Source organism: Prionailurus viverrinus, chromosome B4 (assembly GCF_022837055.1).
Source record: "Prionailurus viverrinus isolate Anna chromosome B4, UM_Priviv_1.0, whole genome shotgun sequence".
NCBI classification, from domain to species: Eukaryota; Metazoa; Chordata; class Mammalia; order Carnivora; family Felidae; genus Prionailurus; species Prionailurus viverrinus.
In genome coordinates, this window is record NC_062567.1 from 22,206,376 (window position 1) to 22,222,919 (window position 16,544).

Consider the following 16,544-nt stretch of genomic DNA (forward strand, 5'->3'; position numbering starts at 1 on the left):
TTTTTAGGTATTTTGTTATGATCTATTTCTTTTTGAGTCAGTTCTGGTAGTTTTAATCTTTCAAGGAAATTGACATCTCATCTGTATTGTCAGGTTTATTGGCATGAACTTGTTTATAACATTCCCTCAGTATCCTATTAACCTCTGTACAATCTATAGTCATGTGATGTCATTCTTTTTAATGGTAATTTTTGTCTTTGTTTCTCCTGATTACTTTGGCCTAGAATTTATATTTATTGATTTTTCCTTATAAAACCAACTTTTGGTTTCATTGATTTAAAAATAAATTTTTTTTAATCTTTATTTTTGAGAGAGAGAGAGAGAGAGAGAGAGAGATTGTGAGCAGGGGAGGGGCAGAGAGAGAGGGAGACACAGAATCTGAAGCAAGCTCCAGGCTCCCAGGTGTCAGCACAGAGCCCCACAAGGAGCTTGAACTGACAAACTGTGAGTTCATGACTTGAGCCAAAGTTGGATGCTTAACCTACTGAGCCACCCAGGTGCCCCTTGTTTCATTGATTTTTTAAGAAAAAATTGTTTTGCAGGTTTGATTTTATCAGTTTTGTGATTTGAACTTTACTATTTCCACTCTTGTGTTTATTTTCTATTTTATTTGCTTTTTAAATTGCCTTAATTTGGAAGCTGAGGTCACTCATGTAAAATAATTTTTTCTTTTCTCATATAGTGATTTAGTGCTAATAAGTTTTCCTGTAAGTGTTGCTTTAATGACATCCCACAAAATTTTGATGTATGTTTTTCTTTTCACTCAAAATGTTCATTTGAAATGCTTCCTATTTCCCTTTGAGCAGTTTGTTATGATGTCCCTTAGTATAGTTTTCTTCATGTTTCTGTGCTTGGGGTTCATTGAGCTTTTTTGATCTGTGGGTTTATTCTTTTTATTAATTGTGAAATATATAGGACCATTATTTTTTCAGATCTGTCTTTTGACTTTCTACTTTCTTGTCCACTATAGTTGCCTGCTTATTGAAATTATCTCACGGATCACCGATGCCTTCTCATTTTCTTTGAATTGTCTTCTCTCTGTGTATCCTTTTGGATAGTTTCTGTTGCTGTGTCTTCATATTCACTTATGTTTTCTTCTACAATGTTGAATTTTTGTTAATCTATCCCATGTATTTTACATCTCAGACATTGTCATTTCATCTCTAGATGTTTGATTTGAGACTTTTTATTTTACTTTTATTTATTTATTTTTCTAATGTTTATTTTTGAGAAAAGGAGAGAGAGATTGTATGGGCAGGGGAGGGGCACAGAGAGAGAGGGACAGAGGATCTGAAGTGGGCTCTGTGCTGACAGCAGAGAGCCTGATACAGGGCTCCAACTCAAAAACCGTGAGAACAGCTTAACTGACTGAGCCACCCAGGCACCCCGATTTGGGTCTTTTTAATCTCTCATGTCTACTTAACTTTTTCAACATGTGCTATACAGTTAAAATAGTTTTTAGTTTCCTGTTTGCTAATTCTAACAACTTTGTTGCTTCTGAGTCAGTTTCTGTTGATTGCTTTTTCTCCTTTTGACAAGTCAGGTGATTCCATTGATAACAGAGGTGTGCCTAAAAAAAAAGATTACCTTAAAAAAAACTGAATTAAGTATTTAATTAAAAATGCAAGCCCAAATGAACAACAAGAAAAAAGCCAAAATGGTAGTTCTTCTGTGAATATTATGATTTATAGTAAGAAATATATATTTGGTTCCTGGCACAGAGCTTTTAAAACTCTTTGATTTTCTTAACTGATTGGAGCAGTCTTTGGTTTTTCTTTAAGAAGCCCCTTGCAAGCACAGCTGAGTTTATGTTAATACTGTGACTTCTGGAAAGCCTTTAAGTGTGGAGGCTGGTTGCCTGGAGAGGGAGTTGGGATTTTCAGTCCTACTGTGTTCTTCCCTACCTGAGGGGAGGGAAGAGGGGACTGGAGATTTTATTGTCACTGAAAAGCAATACTGAATAATAAATAAATAAATAAATAAATAAATAAATAAATAAATAAATAAATAAATAATAATAAAGCCTTCCTAAAAATGCTAATGAGAATTTTGTTTTGGCAAACACATGGGAGTTCTGGGAAGATGGCACACTTAGAGAGGGCATGGGAGCTTTGTGCTACTCCCCCTTATTTTGCCTTACTCCTCTCTCCATCTCTTCCATGTGGGTTATATCCTTTTATAATAAAACGACAGTCTAGTAACTAAACTGTTTTCCTGAGTTCTGTGAGCCACAGATTAATCCACTCAAGGGAGGGGATTATGGGATTGTGGGAACCTTTGATTTATAGCCAGATAGTTGGAAGCACAGGTAACAACCTGGATTTGGGATGGCATCTGAAATGGAAGCAGCAGGCTTATAGGACTTAAAAGACTTATAAGGACTTATAGTTAGCCCTTACCCTGTGGGATCTGATGCTATCAGACTGAATTGAATTGTAGGACATTGATGTCCCTGCAGAGTCAGAGAATTACTTGTAGGAAAAACCCTCACAATATCTGGTCATAGACATGTTCATTGTTGTAATAGAGTAGAGGAGAAACACAGGAGTGTTTTTTGCCTAGACATTCTGCTTTTGGTATCAGCTTTTTGTCATCCACATGAGGAAGTTGAAAAGATAGTTTAATCAAATCTAGTAAGAAGCTGGCAAAATCAAATTTATTAAAAAGATTCTCACTATGGCCACCAGTAAAAGCAAATTAAGAGCCACTTGTAAAACAGAACCACCAGACTTGGTGAAGAAGCAAGCAGTTTGAGCATATGAAAGCTAAAGAGCTCAGTATCTGAGTATGAGATTCCGCAGAGGAACCAAGGAAGGATGAAATGGGGACTTGAAGGGTCTGGGTCCAGATGAGGTACCCTTTCAGGCTACCTGTATGGGCATTGTTTCCTAAGGATGTTATCTGTGACTTTCACATTTAATATCTCAGAAAAGTAACTTTGAGACTTTTATTAACACATAAATTATACATATGACAGAGACTGTCATTAGATTGTCAGTTAACACGAAAAACAGGAAACTGTAAAAGAGAAAGAGGAGATTGGGAAAGGGAAGGTAAACAAACATTCTGCAACAGCGAGTTTCTTTTCTTGGGTAGATTAATTAGCCAGTAGGTAGCAAAAAGGCCAGTCTGCCCTTGAACATGTTGTCTGGAGTAATTAGGGGAGAAAAACGTTCTTTATTCTCTGAAAAACTGTGAGAATTTAGCTGTAGAATATATATGACAGGTTGTCTCTCTGTAATGTCTACCAGTGGCCTTTATTTTAGTACCTGCACCAAGTCAGAGCCATTTCCCTCATTTGAGTTTTCTCAGGTTTTGTTTTTAAAGCAATATGAATAAAATGGAAATAATTTTATATATTTTTTCATAAATGGCATAGTATAATACTTCTTTACCTAGAAACATGGTGAATACAAGATTTTTTAATATGAGATTTTTTTGTTTGTTTAACTGCAAAGAAACTTCACACTTCGGTTTTTCCTTGGGCTGTAATTGTCACTGTCCTTTAATTGCCCATGATTCTAGGTTTGGCTTTATCAGCAACTTTATCACCCGAGCCCAAAACACCAAACTTTTTTTTTTTTTTTTTTTTTAATCTTTGGTATACAGAAAGAGCTGGTGTAGTGCACATTTTGAAGTGTATTTTTATTATCTAATTTGTGTTTGTAGTGGATCACCAGAAATCATCCAGGAATTACTAATATGTCTCCATATTGGTGAAAGGTATTCTAGGAAGTAGTATATGAATGAGGGTGCTGTTCATCTTAGTTGTGCTGTTCTGAATTAATTGTGACAAGCTAATACGATCTTTTGAAAGTTTCTTTCCAAGCTTCTTGAGCTAATGCTTTCCCTCTGGCCAGTGGGGTAGACTGCACGTTAATTTTGATACTCTTTAAAGACATGTGGGCAGTTACTGTTCATTTAAGCCAGATGGCATGTGTCAACTCCTTTTCCTGGAAAGGGGGAGGGTTTGGGGGGGCGGCTGCTATGGTAAAACCTTATGTGTCTTCTTATGGAGCTCTTCTCTTTACATAAATTAGTACTTACAGAAGATTTTCATAGCACTTTGAGTACTCCTCTTTGACTTAGGAAGTTTCTTAGCAGATTGGGCCCAGATGTTTTTGTGTGTAAACTCTCTTTTTGCAATTATGCAGTAGCAAGTGATCATCGATAAAGTCATATAGAATGAATACTGTTTTTTTGGATAAAAACAAAACAAAGAATTCATAAGACAAGGAATAGGGGACTTTTTATTATATTTTTACCAAGATGCCTGCAGTCAGAATCTGAGTTAGGGGATTGGCTCTTGATAATGCAGTGTAGATGCTTTTGGAGCCCCTTAGAAAATTGCCCTGATCCAGAATCAGCCCAGTAGTCTTCTCTACATTAGTACCATGGATTCCAGGACTTGGCTTTTATTGTGCATTGTTAATCACCATACTGCATTGAATTTTATTTTTTCATTAAACTTTTAATTTTTTTCAAGCAAGTACAAATAGGTGAGTGTTTGAATTCTGCAAGCATTTAGCATTTGGTTTTCATTTATCCTGATTAAATCCTAAGCTGCTGAACTTGAGTGATACTTTTTTTTAAATTTTCACATCCATGACTCTAAGAATTAGAATTTTCAGCTTTCTGGTTTTCTTGGTAGTTGATTTTAAAAGTATTATTTTACTGAGATTCTTACTAGTATTTTCATTTTTTTCAAGGTGTTGACTTTAAGGTGAAAACAATTTCAGTGGATGGAAATAAGGCCAAACTTGCAATTTGGGTAAGAGATTTATTTATTTATTTATTTATTTATTTAATTTATTTATTTAATTTATTTATTTATTTATTTATTTATTTATTTATTTATTTTTTTGGGTAGGAGTTTTAAAAATGTATTTAATATAAGTATTCAACTTCTACTTTTTAAAGAAGCAGAAATTGATGTGTGTAGAGTTCTAGAGGTACATGAACAATTGATATTAAATATCTTTTGGGAAATTTGATATTGATTAAGGGATAAACAATAAATAGTATGGCTTATAATTGGATATGAGATAGATACTTGTTTTACTTAAATTTTTAAAGTATATAATCCCTTAACATTTAAAAGCAGAATAAAGTATAGAAAAATCATCTTGTCTGCCAGAGAGAATTATTGTTATTGAATCTGTTTCTTTAAAGTTTTAAGAAGACAATATAGACTCAGCTAACACTGAGGCAATTATTTGGGAGAAAGGGATGAAGTGATACTTAGGAAAACATAATTTTTTCATGTTTGTTAGTATAAATATTTATAAAAACTGAGCTTGCCAACTTTGGATTTATTTTTTAATACTGATTCCCAGTCTTTCTTTACTTACTGGCTTCTTTTTATCTGCCCTTGAATCCAAACATTCTGATACATATTGCTTTCCTAACTAGACCTTTTTGTGGTAGTGCTGACCGAATAAAGTAGCATTAACTGTCAAAAACATCCAAGATGCTCAGTGTCTATGTCTGTCTGCCTGTCTTTTCCCTCCTCCTATCCACCTACTACCTACCTATGTATTTACCTACCTACCTATTTCTATCTAAATGATTGCTAATACATATTTAATATACTAAATATATTATACATATAATTTATAAAAATATACTCTTGTGTATCTGATTCCCACATATACTCTAATTAAATATAGAAACCATTTTTATTACATGTGATAATATTAGAACTGGTCAGCAGTCATCACATGAGATGTACTTCAGCATGGTGATTAAATAGTAAATGGACATCAACTACAGATCGAAACAACAAATTTTCATGCATTGTATCATCTGATTCATCTTCCTGGCATTCTCTGAATGGCATATTATTTCTAACACAAGTTTTATCCTAAATAACAACTAACTGTGTGTATCTCATGTTTTCTTGTTAATTTTTTTCTAACATACAGTACTTTACACGATTGGTAGCCTATTTGCCCCTCTCCCTGATATCAATCAGAATAGTAATGTCTAACAGAAAACAATTTGGCATATGTTGGACTAGGCCATAGTGAAATATATTGAACAGTTTAATTAAAAATGCTGGCTTCAGGGCGCCTGGGTGGCTCAGTCAGTTGGGCATCTGATTGGGCTCCGGTCATGATCTCGCCGTTCATGGGTTCAAGGACCGTGAGGGGCTCTGCGCTGACAGCTCGGAGCCTGGAGCCTGCTTTGGATTCTGTGTCTGCCTCTCTCTCTCTGCCCCTCCCCCACTCATGCTCTGTCACTCTTTGTCAAAAATAAATAAACATTAAAAAAAATTAAAAAAAAAATGCTGGCTTCTTTCTGTTCAGAAAAAATATGCTACAAATATTTGTTTCCAGTTTGTCGTTTACCTTCAAATCTTGTTTAGGATGAGTGTGTGGGGGCGGTGTGGATGATGAGGGGAGAGATGTTCTTGCCAGACCAAGGTGTTAGGACTTATATGGTCAGACCAGTTATTTTTCTTCATGAATCTGGGTGTCGTGTCGTATTTAGGAAGGCCTTCTCACTCATTAAAAGAAATACATGAATCCATTGTTTGCTCTAATTCTTCTGTGGTTTTATTTATATGCATAAAATCAGTTCCCCTCCCATTTGGATGGCCCTCCCAAGATCAGTCAAATAGAATAATCAAGTATAGCCCTGTCCTCATTGCTCCTGAAAGTGCTGCACACACATCATGGCCTACTTGGCACCTCGATGCTATTTTTCTTTATATGCTGCTCTCGCTGCCACTCCCATATTCTAATACTTTGCCTTTCCAGATCCTCCCTAACCCTTTATCCATTTCTATCTTTTTTTTTTTTTTTTTTTTTTTTTTTTTTTTTTTTAATTTTTTTTTTTTTCAACATTTATTTATTTTTGGGACAGAGAGAGACAGAGCATGAACGGGGGTGGGGCAGAGAGAGAGGGAGACACAGAATCGGAAACAGGCTCCAGGCTCCGAGCCATCAGCCCAGAGCCCGACGCGGGGCTCGAACTCACGGACCGTGAGATCGTGACCTGGCTGAAGTCGGACGCTTAACCGACTGCGCCACCCAGGCGCCCCTCCATTTCTATCTTTAATAATCTCTCCTCTCACATCAGAGAAGAAAACCACAGATAATAAGGTCTGCTTTTCTTATCTTACAGAGATGTCATTACAGTTATTGCAGATTCCTGTCTTGAAAACAAACACAAGCAAAAATCTTAACTTTTGACTATTTAAACATATACATTTTATAGTTATTATAACTCCTGATCCCATACTATGGCACAGGGGTTTTGCCAAAATTATCATACCTACTTAAACATCTTTATAAGTGAATCTAAAAAAATTAAGACTCTAAACAGCTGGACTAACTTAAATATTTGTGTATTAAGTTGTGCAGTATTTTAACATCAAAACTTTTTTTTTTTTTTTTTGCTCTAGGATTTTATTTTAACTAGAATTGCAGTTGTGATTTTTATGTTGTGTTTCATCAAGGCAGTTACTGAACTTGATCTCAGTGAGGACCAGGGGGGCAAAATTCATAGTCAAATGCTTTCTGCTAGTTCTGGAAATTGATTTATTGCAGCATGCATACGGTTTCATTATGCAAACAGAATTTTTCTCTTATAACAAAAAGTCTTGAGACTAAAATATTTCTTGCATGGTCCTTGCCCTAACCTATGTCAGATTATCCAAATTATAATCTGCTTTAGATAGCAAGTGCAGTTCACTTTAATTTAATCTTTGTGTTATAATTTTTTATTATGTATTATTATTATTTTTATTATTTGTTAACTTGTTTATATTATTGTTTTTGAAAAGTTGACTCAGTCTGCAGATTGAATAACTTTAAATATCAGAGGTTTTGTAAGAAACTTAGGAGGAAAGGGAGTTTTTGTAAAGAGAGATCATTTTTATCTCAAATTTATCTGTTTAGAAAGTTTAATTTTGTTATCTTTTTCACTTCAACATGGCAGGGTTAGGGGCAGTTTCTGTAGTGGTAAGAATCTGGAAGTAAGGACAGTGTACGTTTACGGAAGCTCATCTGGAGGAAGGGAAGAGTAATGGAAATGTAAAGTGGTTTACTTTGAAAGTTATTTTCATCTTAAGTTTCTCTTCTGGGGCTAAAATTACTCATATACTCTCTAGCTATTGCTCTTGTCTTAAAGCAGTCTGTATTTTGACCAGGCAAAGAAAGTAGGTAATTGCTGGTGCCTGTCATTGCTGGTTTAAAATTCCTCTCCAATCTTATAAACCTCTTAGAGGTTATTAACATGTTTTATATCTGAAGGAGCTTCTGCTTGCCCCATAGCTAAGCTCCAATTTACAGCCATGGGGCTGGCAGCTAAGGTGATGTTTGATATATGTCTTCACTTTTCTTCAGGTTATTTTATATTAGCAGACTGGAAAGTTTTTCTTAAAGGCCAGATAGTAAATATTTAGTCTAATCCTAAAGCAGGCATGTGGCAATGCGCAAGCAAATGGGCCTGGCTGTGTTCCAGTAAAACTTTATTTAATAAACAGGTGGTAGGCTGAGGGAGCCATTTGTCAACTGCTGTTTTGAAAAATCTTAGGTACCTTGAAGCCACAGTCCAAGGTGGTAGAAAAAAGACGGAAGGAACCAGGCCCAGAAGTACAGACTTGTTAGTTTTTTGGTTTTTTTTCTTTCAACAAAAGTTGAGCAACAATCCTGTGGCAAGAATTGCTCTAGGCATGGGGGTTAAACTGGTGATTAAGCAGACGAGGTCTCCTTCCTCATGAAACTTAAACTTCCTAGCTAGTGTACATCTTGTTTATCACCCCTGAGATGTGTCAGAAACATGTGATAACAAGTGGCTTGGTTTTATACATTTTCCTAAAAGAAGATAAATAGAAAACACTTGAAAAGTCCAACCTAAAATTTGCTTACCTAAAATAAGACACTCCTGTAATTCTCTTTTAATTGATTCTATGTTAGAATCACTTGGGAAGATTTTAAAAACTTCAGTCTTACTTTAGACCAATTAAATCGGAACCATTGGGGATTGGACCCAGGCATCAGTATTTTTGATTTCCCAGGAAATTTCATTGTGCATCTCGAGTGGAGAGAACCATGGCTTTCAATGAAATGTGTTTCATATATGATAAAAATCTTTTTTTTTTAATGTTTTTATTTTTGAGAGAAAGAGAGACAGTGTGAGTGGGGGAGGGGCAGAGAGAAAGGGAGACACAGAATCTGAAGCAGGCTCCAGGCTCTGAGCTGTCGACACAGAGCCTGGCATGGGACTTGAACTCACAGACCATGAGATCATGACCTGAGCTGAAGTCAGATGTTTAACCGACTGAGTCAACCCAGGTGCCCCTCATGTGTGATAAAAATCTTTAAAAAGAACCTCTTTCCTTAGATGCATTTTTTTTCTAGAGATGAGTCAGTATTTATTAGTTTTATTGTATGTAACAATTGTCAGTAAGAATACATCTTTAAATTTCAAGTTTTACATGAGCTTGTGCATAGATATTATTTTTAATAATGCTGTTTGACTTTCTACTCTTAATACATTGAAGATCTATTATATTTTGTTTTATTTAATAATGACTGATTGTCACTTTTAGGATACTGCTGGTCAAGAGAGGTTCAGAACATTAACTCCCAGCTATTACAGGGGTGCACAAGGTGTTATATTAGGTAAGGCTTTACTTTAAGATACTATTGTTGTTTTATCATTGCAGTTTCTGATTTTCCTTGTCTGTGAGGGTCAGCAAGTTTTTATTTTTCTTCAGGTTCGGGGTACCTTTATGTAACTTGAAGTCATGTTAGCTTCATTTAATATTAATGAATATTTAAACTTTCAGAATTTCTTTTCAGTCCTTTGTCTAGCAATTAAAAAATAAAGATCAGACTATTTGGTTTTAAAGCACATGTTGATGTGGACATAATTGAGGATTAATCCACATGTAATTGGTCTGTCTTAAGAGTGTCACCAGAAACTGATCTTCAGTCCGCATTGTGTTGACATATGCTGTAGTTTATAAAAGAAGATGGCTAGTTTCTTGGTGGAGTCTGTTTTATTAGTCCTAAAAAATATCACAAATCACTTGTCACTGTTGATTCATAATCACACAGAATTTTTAAAAAGTCTTAAAAAGTACTTGTTATTGATAATCCTGGGAAACTTTTTAAAATAAATATTGATCAGTTTTAGGGAGAACATAGCTTGTGAGGTTTTTGTTTTATTTTATTTTATTTTATTTTATTTTATTTTATTTTATTTTATTTTATTTTATTTTATTTGGTTAATTTAACAGCAACTCTTATTTTGGTTCAGCATCTTTAAGTTTAGAAGATACTTTAAATTAATAAGCTCTTTATATATTATAATGCAGTGTGATGTAAAATGAAAGTGATAACAGGGAAACAAATAATCCTATCTATTAACTTTAGAAATTTTTTCAAAATTGCAAATTCTGTTCCTTGTGATAAATAAATTAACAGGGTCATAGATGTTTAAAGTCATATAAAATGTTGTGGTATTTTGCCACAGATTTGAATCTAAAATGCTTTTTGTTTTTTGGATAAACATCTTCTATTGTTATGAATGGGAACAGCTGTTGTTTTGCTGAAATTAATTTTCAGTTACAGCACAGGATACAATTTCATTTCTCTCAGTGTGTGTTAATAAAATCGAAGTGTATGTATGTATATGTATTATTGTTGTTTAATACACTTGTTTCTTCCATCTGAGTTAGTTGGTACTATCTGATGGTTAAGAATTGAAGACTTAAAAACAGACTTGCTTATATAATAACATTGCTCTTAGTCACATATCAGAAATGTAATGTCATTGCTTCTTATTTTAAATGCTTATTTAATGAGTGAGCCTTTTTATTTCAGTTTATGATGTCACAAGAAGAGACACCTTTGTTAAATTGGATAATTGGTTGAATGAATTGGAAACTTACTGCACGAGAAATGACATAGTAAACATGCTAGTTGGAAATAAAATTGATAAGGTAAGAAGTCAGACAGTTGGCATTTTGACTACATTTTAGTAGCTTGTCTTAATCTTTGCATTTATATTTTAGGAAAATCGTGAAGTCGATAGAAATGAAGGCCTAAAATTTGCCCGAAAGCATTCCATGTTATTTATAGGTAGGTGTATGAACATTTATCCTTTCATTATTAATGAGGAATTTTAAAATGAAGTTTCTGCTACATTTTTTCTCTTTATGACTGTAAAATGTATGTACTTAGTTCAGTATTTTCTTGTGCTATAAAATCTAACTACAGAGCCAGTTTCTTTTTTCCTTCTGTATAAAAGATAGGATCACATTATGTAAAGTCGTGTAGGACACAGATCAGTTGTCTCCGGGTATAATAGCATTCGGTAAAGCCAGGTGCCCAGTGCCATGGTTGTACCTTGCTGGTGCTTGTGTTGGTGGCAGTGGCACCACCTGGAAATTTGTTAGAAATGCTTCATTTCAGGCCCAGCCCAGCTTTTCTGTATCAGAGACTGCATTTTAACAAGATCTTCATGTGATTTGTATGCAATTGATATTTGAGAAGCTTGGTAGAATGGGGGTTGACAAACTACAGCATGGGCCAACTCTGGCCCCACCATTTGTATTGGAACACAGCCATACCTACCCAGTTATCTACATGCTGTCTTTCGCTGCGTTCATGCTTCAAGGCAGGGTTTAATAGTTACAACAGAAACCATATGGCATTCAAAGCCTAAAATACTTACAACAAAAAGTTTGTTGACCGCCTGTCTGGAAAAGTGGACTGGCTATATCACTGTGGAGGTTTTAACATTTTAGGTTTCCTGGGCCTTGTCACATGTCTGAAACTGGGCCTGGAAGATGTTTATAGACACCCTAGTTGATTCTGTGTGAAGGCAGCTTTAAGAATTACTGATGTAGCTATTCCACTGTGTTAGAACCTTTTAGGAATTAGGAAATGGAAACGAAGAACATCGTATATAGATAGAAGCAGGGTGGTATAAATGGAAGGTAATGGGGAAATTTAGAAAGGAATTGAATACTACCTCTTGTGCTTACTTGCTGGGTGTCCTTCATTTTGATATATTAGTTCAATAAACATTTATTGAACACATATATAACGAGCAAAATGGACAAACTCCCTGCCCTCATGAAGCTTACATTCTAGTAGAGGAAATAGACTTAAATAAGTAAGCAGCACTATGATGGAAATAAAACATTCTAAGGGGAGGAAGTATGATGGGGGTAGGAGGAAATTAGGGCAAGTTAAACTTTGAGATAGTCCCATTTGAGCAAGAATCCATCATATGAAGACCTAGAGGGAGAACATCTCAGGCTGAGACAATAGCACATATTTCCTGAGGTAGGAACCAGTTTAGGTGTGTAAAGGGGCAGGAAGAAAGCTTGTGGGCTGAAGGAATGGTATATGTTGGGGGAAGGGAGATGAGATAGAGGTCATTTGGGCATCATAGGATATGGTATGGAAGTGGATTTTATTCCAAGTGTGAAAAGCAGGGGAGTAGTGCTGTGATCTGATAATTCTTTAAAAAGGCTTGTTTGTATAGAAAATGTTCCATGAGGAGCAGAAGCAAGAGGCTCATCATTCTCTTACAATGGCCCAGATGAATAATGCTGTTGACTTTGAATATGGGAGCGGTTGTGGGTTGTGGAAATTTGGCAGATCCAGAGGATATTTTGATGGTAAAGGTGGTAGGCTGTGTAGATAGATAGATTGGGTCTGGAGGGTAAGGAAAGAGAGCCATGAAGGATAACGTCGAGTGTTTGGCATGAGCAGATAGGTGGATTGTGCTGCCGTTAACCATGTGTGAAAGACTGAGATAAGAACAGGTTTGGGAAAGTGAGTAGGGAATCAAGAAATCTGCATAGTATAAGAATGGCCTGTTTTTCAGATAACTAGTGGACATGCTGGTCATTGGCATTCAGCTGGTGTTTAAAGTCATGGAACTGGAGTGCCTGGGTGGCTGAGTTGGTTGAGCATCCGACTCTTTTGTTTATTTATATTTATTTATTTAGATTTTTTTTAAATGTTTATTTATTTTTGATAGAGACAGAGCACAAGTGGGGGAGGGGCAGAGAGAGGAGACACAGAATCCGAAGCAGGCTCCAGGCTCCGAGCTGTCAGCGCAGAGCCCTACGCGGGGCTCAAACTCACAAACCGCGAGATCATGACCTGAGCCTAAGTCAGATGCTTAACTGACTGAGCCACCCAGGCACCCCAAGCATCCGACTCTTGAATTCAGCTCAGGTTATGATCTCACAGTTCGTGAGTTTGAGCCCTGTGTTGGGCTCCACCTGCTTGGGAATTCACTCTCCCTTTCTCTCTGCCCCTCCCCTGCTTGTGCGCTCTCTCCCTCTCTCTCTCAAAATAAATAAACTTAAAAACTTAAAAAATAATAAAGTCATGGGATTGTAGTGATCACAGGAAGAACTGGATAGAAAACGGCTGAAAATTGAAGCCTGGGGTACTCCCAGCAGTTAGCGGTCAGCAGAAAGAGGAAGTGTCAGCAAACAGGTTGTGAATGATGTAACCTTGAGAGGAGGAGTGTTCAGCATCCTGAAAGTCAAAAGCAGACAAAGTATTTAGTACAGGAAGAAAGTGACCAGGTGTATCAACTGCAGCAAGATGTCAAATAAGATAAGATATTCGATCTGACAAGATAGAGTGTTGGTATTTTTTTAAAGTTTCAATGGAGTGGTGAGAACAAAAGCCTAGATAGAGTACAGTTGACCCTTGAACATTGTGGGGTTAGGGATGCCGACCCCCCACGCCGTTGAAACTTTGCATATAACTTTTGACTCCCCCTGAAGTGAACTGCTAATAGCCTGCTGTTGACCTGAATGAAGCCTTCCTGATCGACAGTCAGTTAACACGTAGTTTGTTATGTGTATTACACACTATGTTCTTACAATAAAGTAAGCTAGAGAAAAGAAAATGTTGCTAAGAAAATCATAAGGGAAAATACCTTTACAGTACTATACTGTATTTATAGAACAAAATCCATGTACAAGTGGAGCTGCACAGTTCAAACTTGTGTTGTTCAAGGGTTGACTAGTTTGAAAAAAATTGTGAGGTAAGAAAGTGGTAACAGCTTACGTAGGTAACTCTGGATGACGATTTTGCTTTGAAATAGAGTAGAGAAACTGGGTGGCTACTGGAAGGCTCTGTGGGCTGCAGGGCAGGGTGGTTGGTTGCTTGGTCAGTAGTAAGATGGACAGTAATTTTGGTAGGCTTTTAAGCTGACTGATGTGATCAGTAGTGGGGGTACATGATTTTTCATTGAATGAGAAAGGATGGGATCCCAGGAGCTAGAAAGGGGGTTGCTCCTAGATGGCAGCACAGCATTTCATCCAGTGTAACAAGACTGAAGGCAGAGCCCAAGGCTGCAAATGCAAGCAGGCTCGTTCGTCCCTTAGTGGGATGATCAGTAGCTCCTGTCAGGTTGTTTTTATTTTTGTCAACATAAAGTTATGTGATGAGCTGAAATAGAAGAGTTTTATGATGAAGGAATAAGAGAGTCCCCTCAGACAGTAAAAAAGGTAATTACTAGGGAAAGGTAGGCTAAGGAGCAGGGCTAAATGTGCACATGAGTTTCATGAGCATAAATGTCAAAGGAGACTGGTGTCCATGGTTGTATGTCATTTATCCAACCGCCAATAGCTGCTTGGTTGCAGGCACAGAACAACCGGATGGTTCAACTTGGAGACTAAGTTTCCTTATTCTGAAATGGGAATAATATCTGCTTTGGGGCTGATTTTAAGAGCTAACTGAAAAATTAAGGAGGAACTTTGGCATCATATATGAGTAGGGTTTTACAATGTGCAATTCTGTCACAAAATTTTGGGCTTATATACTACTGTTGTTATGGATAGAATTTAAATAGCTCAACTTTGAGAGTTGGTAAATTCATGAATATTAAACCTGTGGGGAGAAATTGCTCATGACTTGTCTTTTTATATATTGTTGGCTGATATGCCATAATAATTTCCCAGAAAAACATAGGAATATGACCAGAAAAGAATATACTATGACATTTTTTTCTCGGATTTCAGAGGCAAGTGCAAAAACCTGTGATGGTGTACAGTGTGCCTTTGAGGAACTTGTTGAAAAGATCATTCAGACGCCTGGACTGTGGGAAAGTGAGAACCAGAATAAAGGAGTCAAACTGATACACAGGGAAGAAGGCCCTGGAGGCGGAGCCTGTGGTGGTTACTGTTCTATGTTATAAACTCTGGGAAACTCCCATCTCTTGCATATTTGATCAGATAGTGACATCTTTCTGTATATAAACTCTTTAACTGCTATTTTAGGGACCTTGCAGTTTGCACATATTTGTTTTGTATCATGGCAGTAAATATTTGCAAGAAATCCCACTCATCGGCTTTCCCAGGTAAAATGTTATGGTAAGCATGCACAGTTTGCAGTCTACAGTTTTTTATGTAACATAAAATAGGTGTACTTTTATAAGTACATTTGATTTTATGATTTACATTTATCATGTGATAAAAAAAATCCACCTATTTAGTATATGTTGATACAAGGTCTACTTTTGGTCTCCTCTTTGCATAAATACTCCTCTATCAATTACCGAATTAATTGGTATGTAGAACTCCTAGAACTACTAGGAGATATTCAGGTATCATCAAACCTGGCAAATTTCCTTTCAGGAATAACAAAGAGCATGATTCCACAGCTTTTGTAGGATGTTTGCAGACAGATTCTCTTTTAGTACTAAGCAAAATTCTCTTTAGAGGATGCAATCCAGGCCAATTTATAATTAAATCTCTGTTTGTTCTGATGATGCTTCTGAAATAGCATTGATATGTTAAGAAGTTTGGTCTTACTTTTACATTTTCTTCAATGAGTAGCTCAGTTGCTTAACTGGAGTTTTAATTCTGTGATATGTACATTGGATTCTGACTCTTTGTGCATCATTTTTGGTTATGTGGTGTTTGGCAAAATGGCAATAAGGTTTTCCCCCATTTTGGTTTCAGAAGGATGAGGATAGTGTGTTTATGTAACTCATGTAGTACTTAACCACTTTTAAAACCAACACCTTTTTCCATAAACGTTGATGGTGTTTGTCCAGGTACCTCAATTGTAGCTCGTGTAATGTTTATGAACATCTGTATCTTATGACTCCCCTAAATGGCTAGTTGATTCAAAAACCTATTTCTGTGTGTTGAGGGTTGGGAAAAAAAGAACACTAAATGACCATTTGAGAAAGACATATTGCTTCCAGATTTTGATGTGTGTGGGAAAATACTGTTGCAATGAAAATCTTGGTAATTTACTGTAACAAGTAGCCAATAGTTTATCAAAACCAACTTGTCCAGACTAATAAATCTTTTCCACAGTATACAGTTTTCTAACCTCTTGCTATTACACATTGCATTTTTTTTTTCACTCGTATGTTACTTAACTTACATTGATATCTGCTGTTTTATGCCCCTGAATAAGTTATTTGTCCTTTCAGGCAGGTTACCATGATACCCCCTCAGTAAGATTTCTGATACTAATTTCTGGGTACAAATACTAATTGTATAGAGTTGCAGGTGATACTTTTTGGGGGTCACTTTT

At 36.1% G+C, this 16,544-nt stretch overlaps 1 protein-coding gene across 1 annotated transcript in view; it reads left to right on the forward strand.

The window, feature by feature from the left end:
* Window positions 1-16,336, forward strand: part of RAB18 (RAB18, member RAS oncogene family) — a 37,231-nt gene extending 20,895 nt beyond the window's left edge. Inside the window, exons 3-7 of the mRNA XM_047867370.1 lie at window positions 4,710-4,771; window positions 9,560-9,632; window positions 10,839-10,957; window positions 11,030-11,096; window positions 15,017-16,336. Of these exons, the coding sequence (XP_047723326.1) occupies window positions 4,710-4,771; window positions 9,560-9,632; window positions 10,839-10,957; window positions 11,030-11,096; window positions 15,017-15,192 (497 nt within the window). The 3' untranslated portion in view covers window positions 15,193-16,336. The remainder of the gene's footprint in view (window positions 1-4,709; window positions 4,772-9,559; window positions 9,633-10,838; window positions 10,958-11,029; window positions 11,097-15,016) is intronic.
* Window positions 16,337-16,544: the final 208 nt, after the last annotated feature.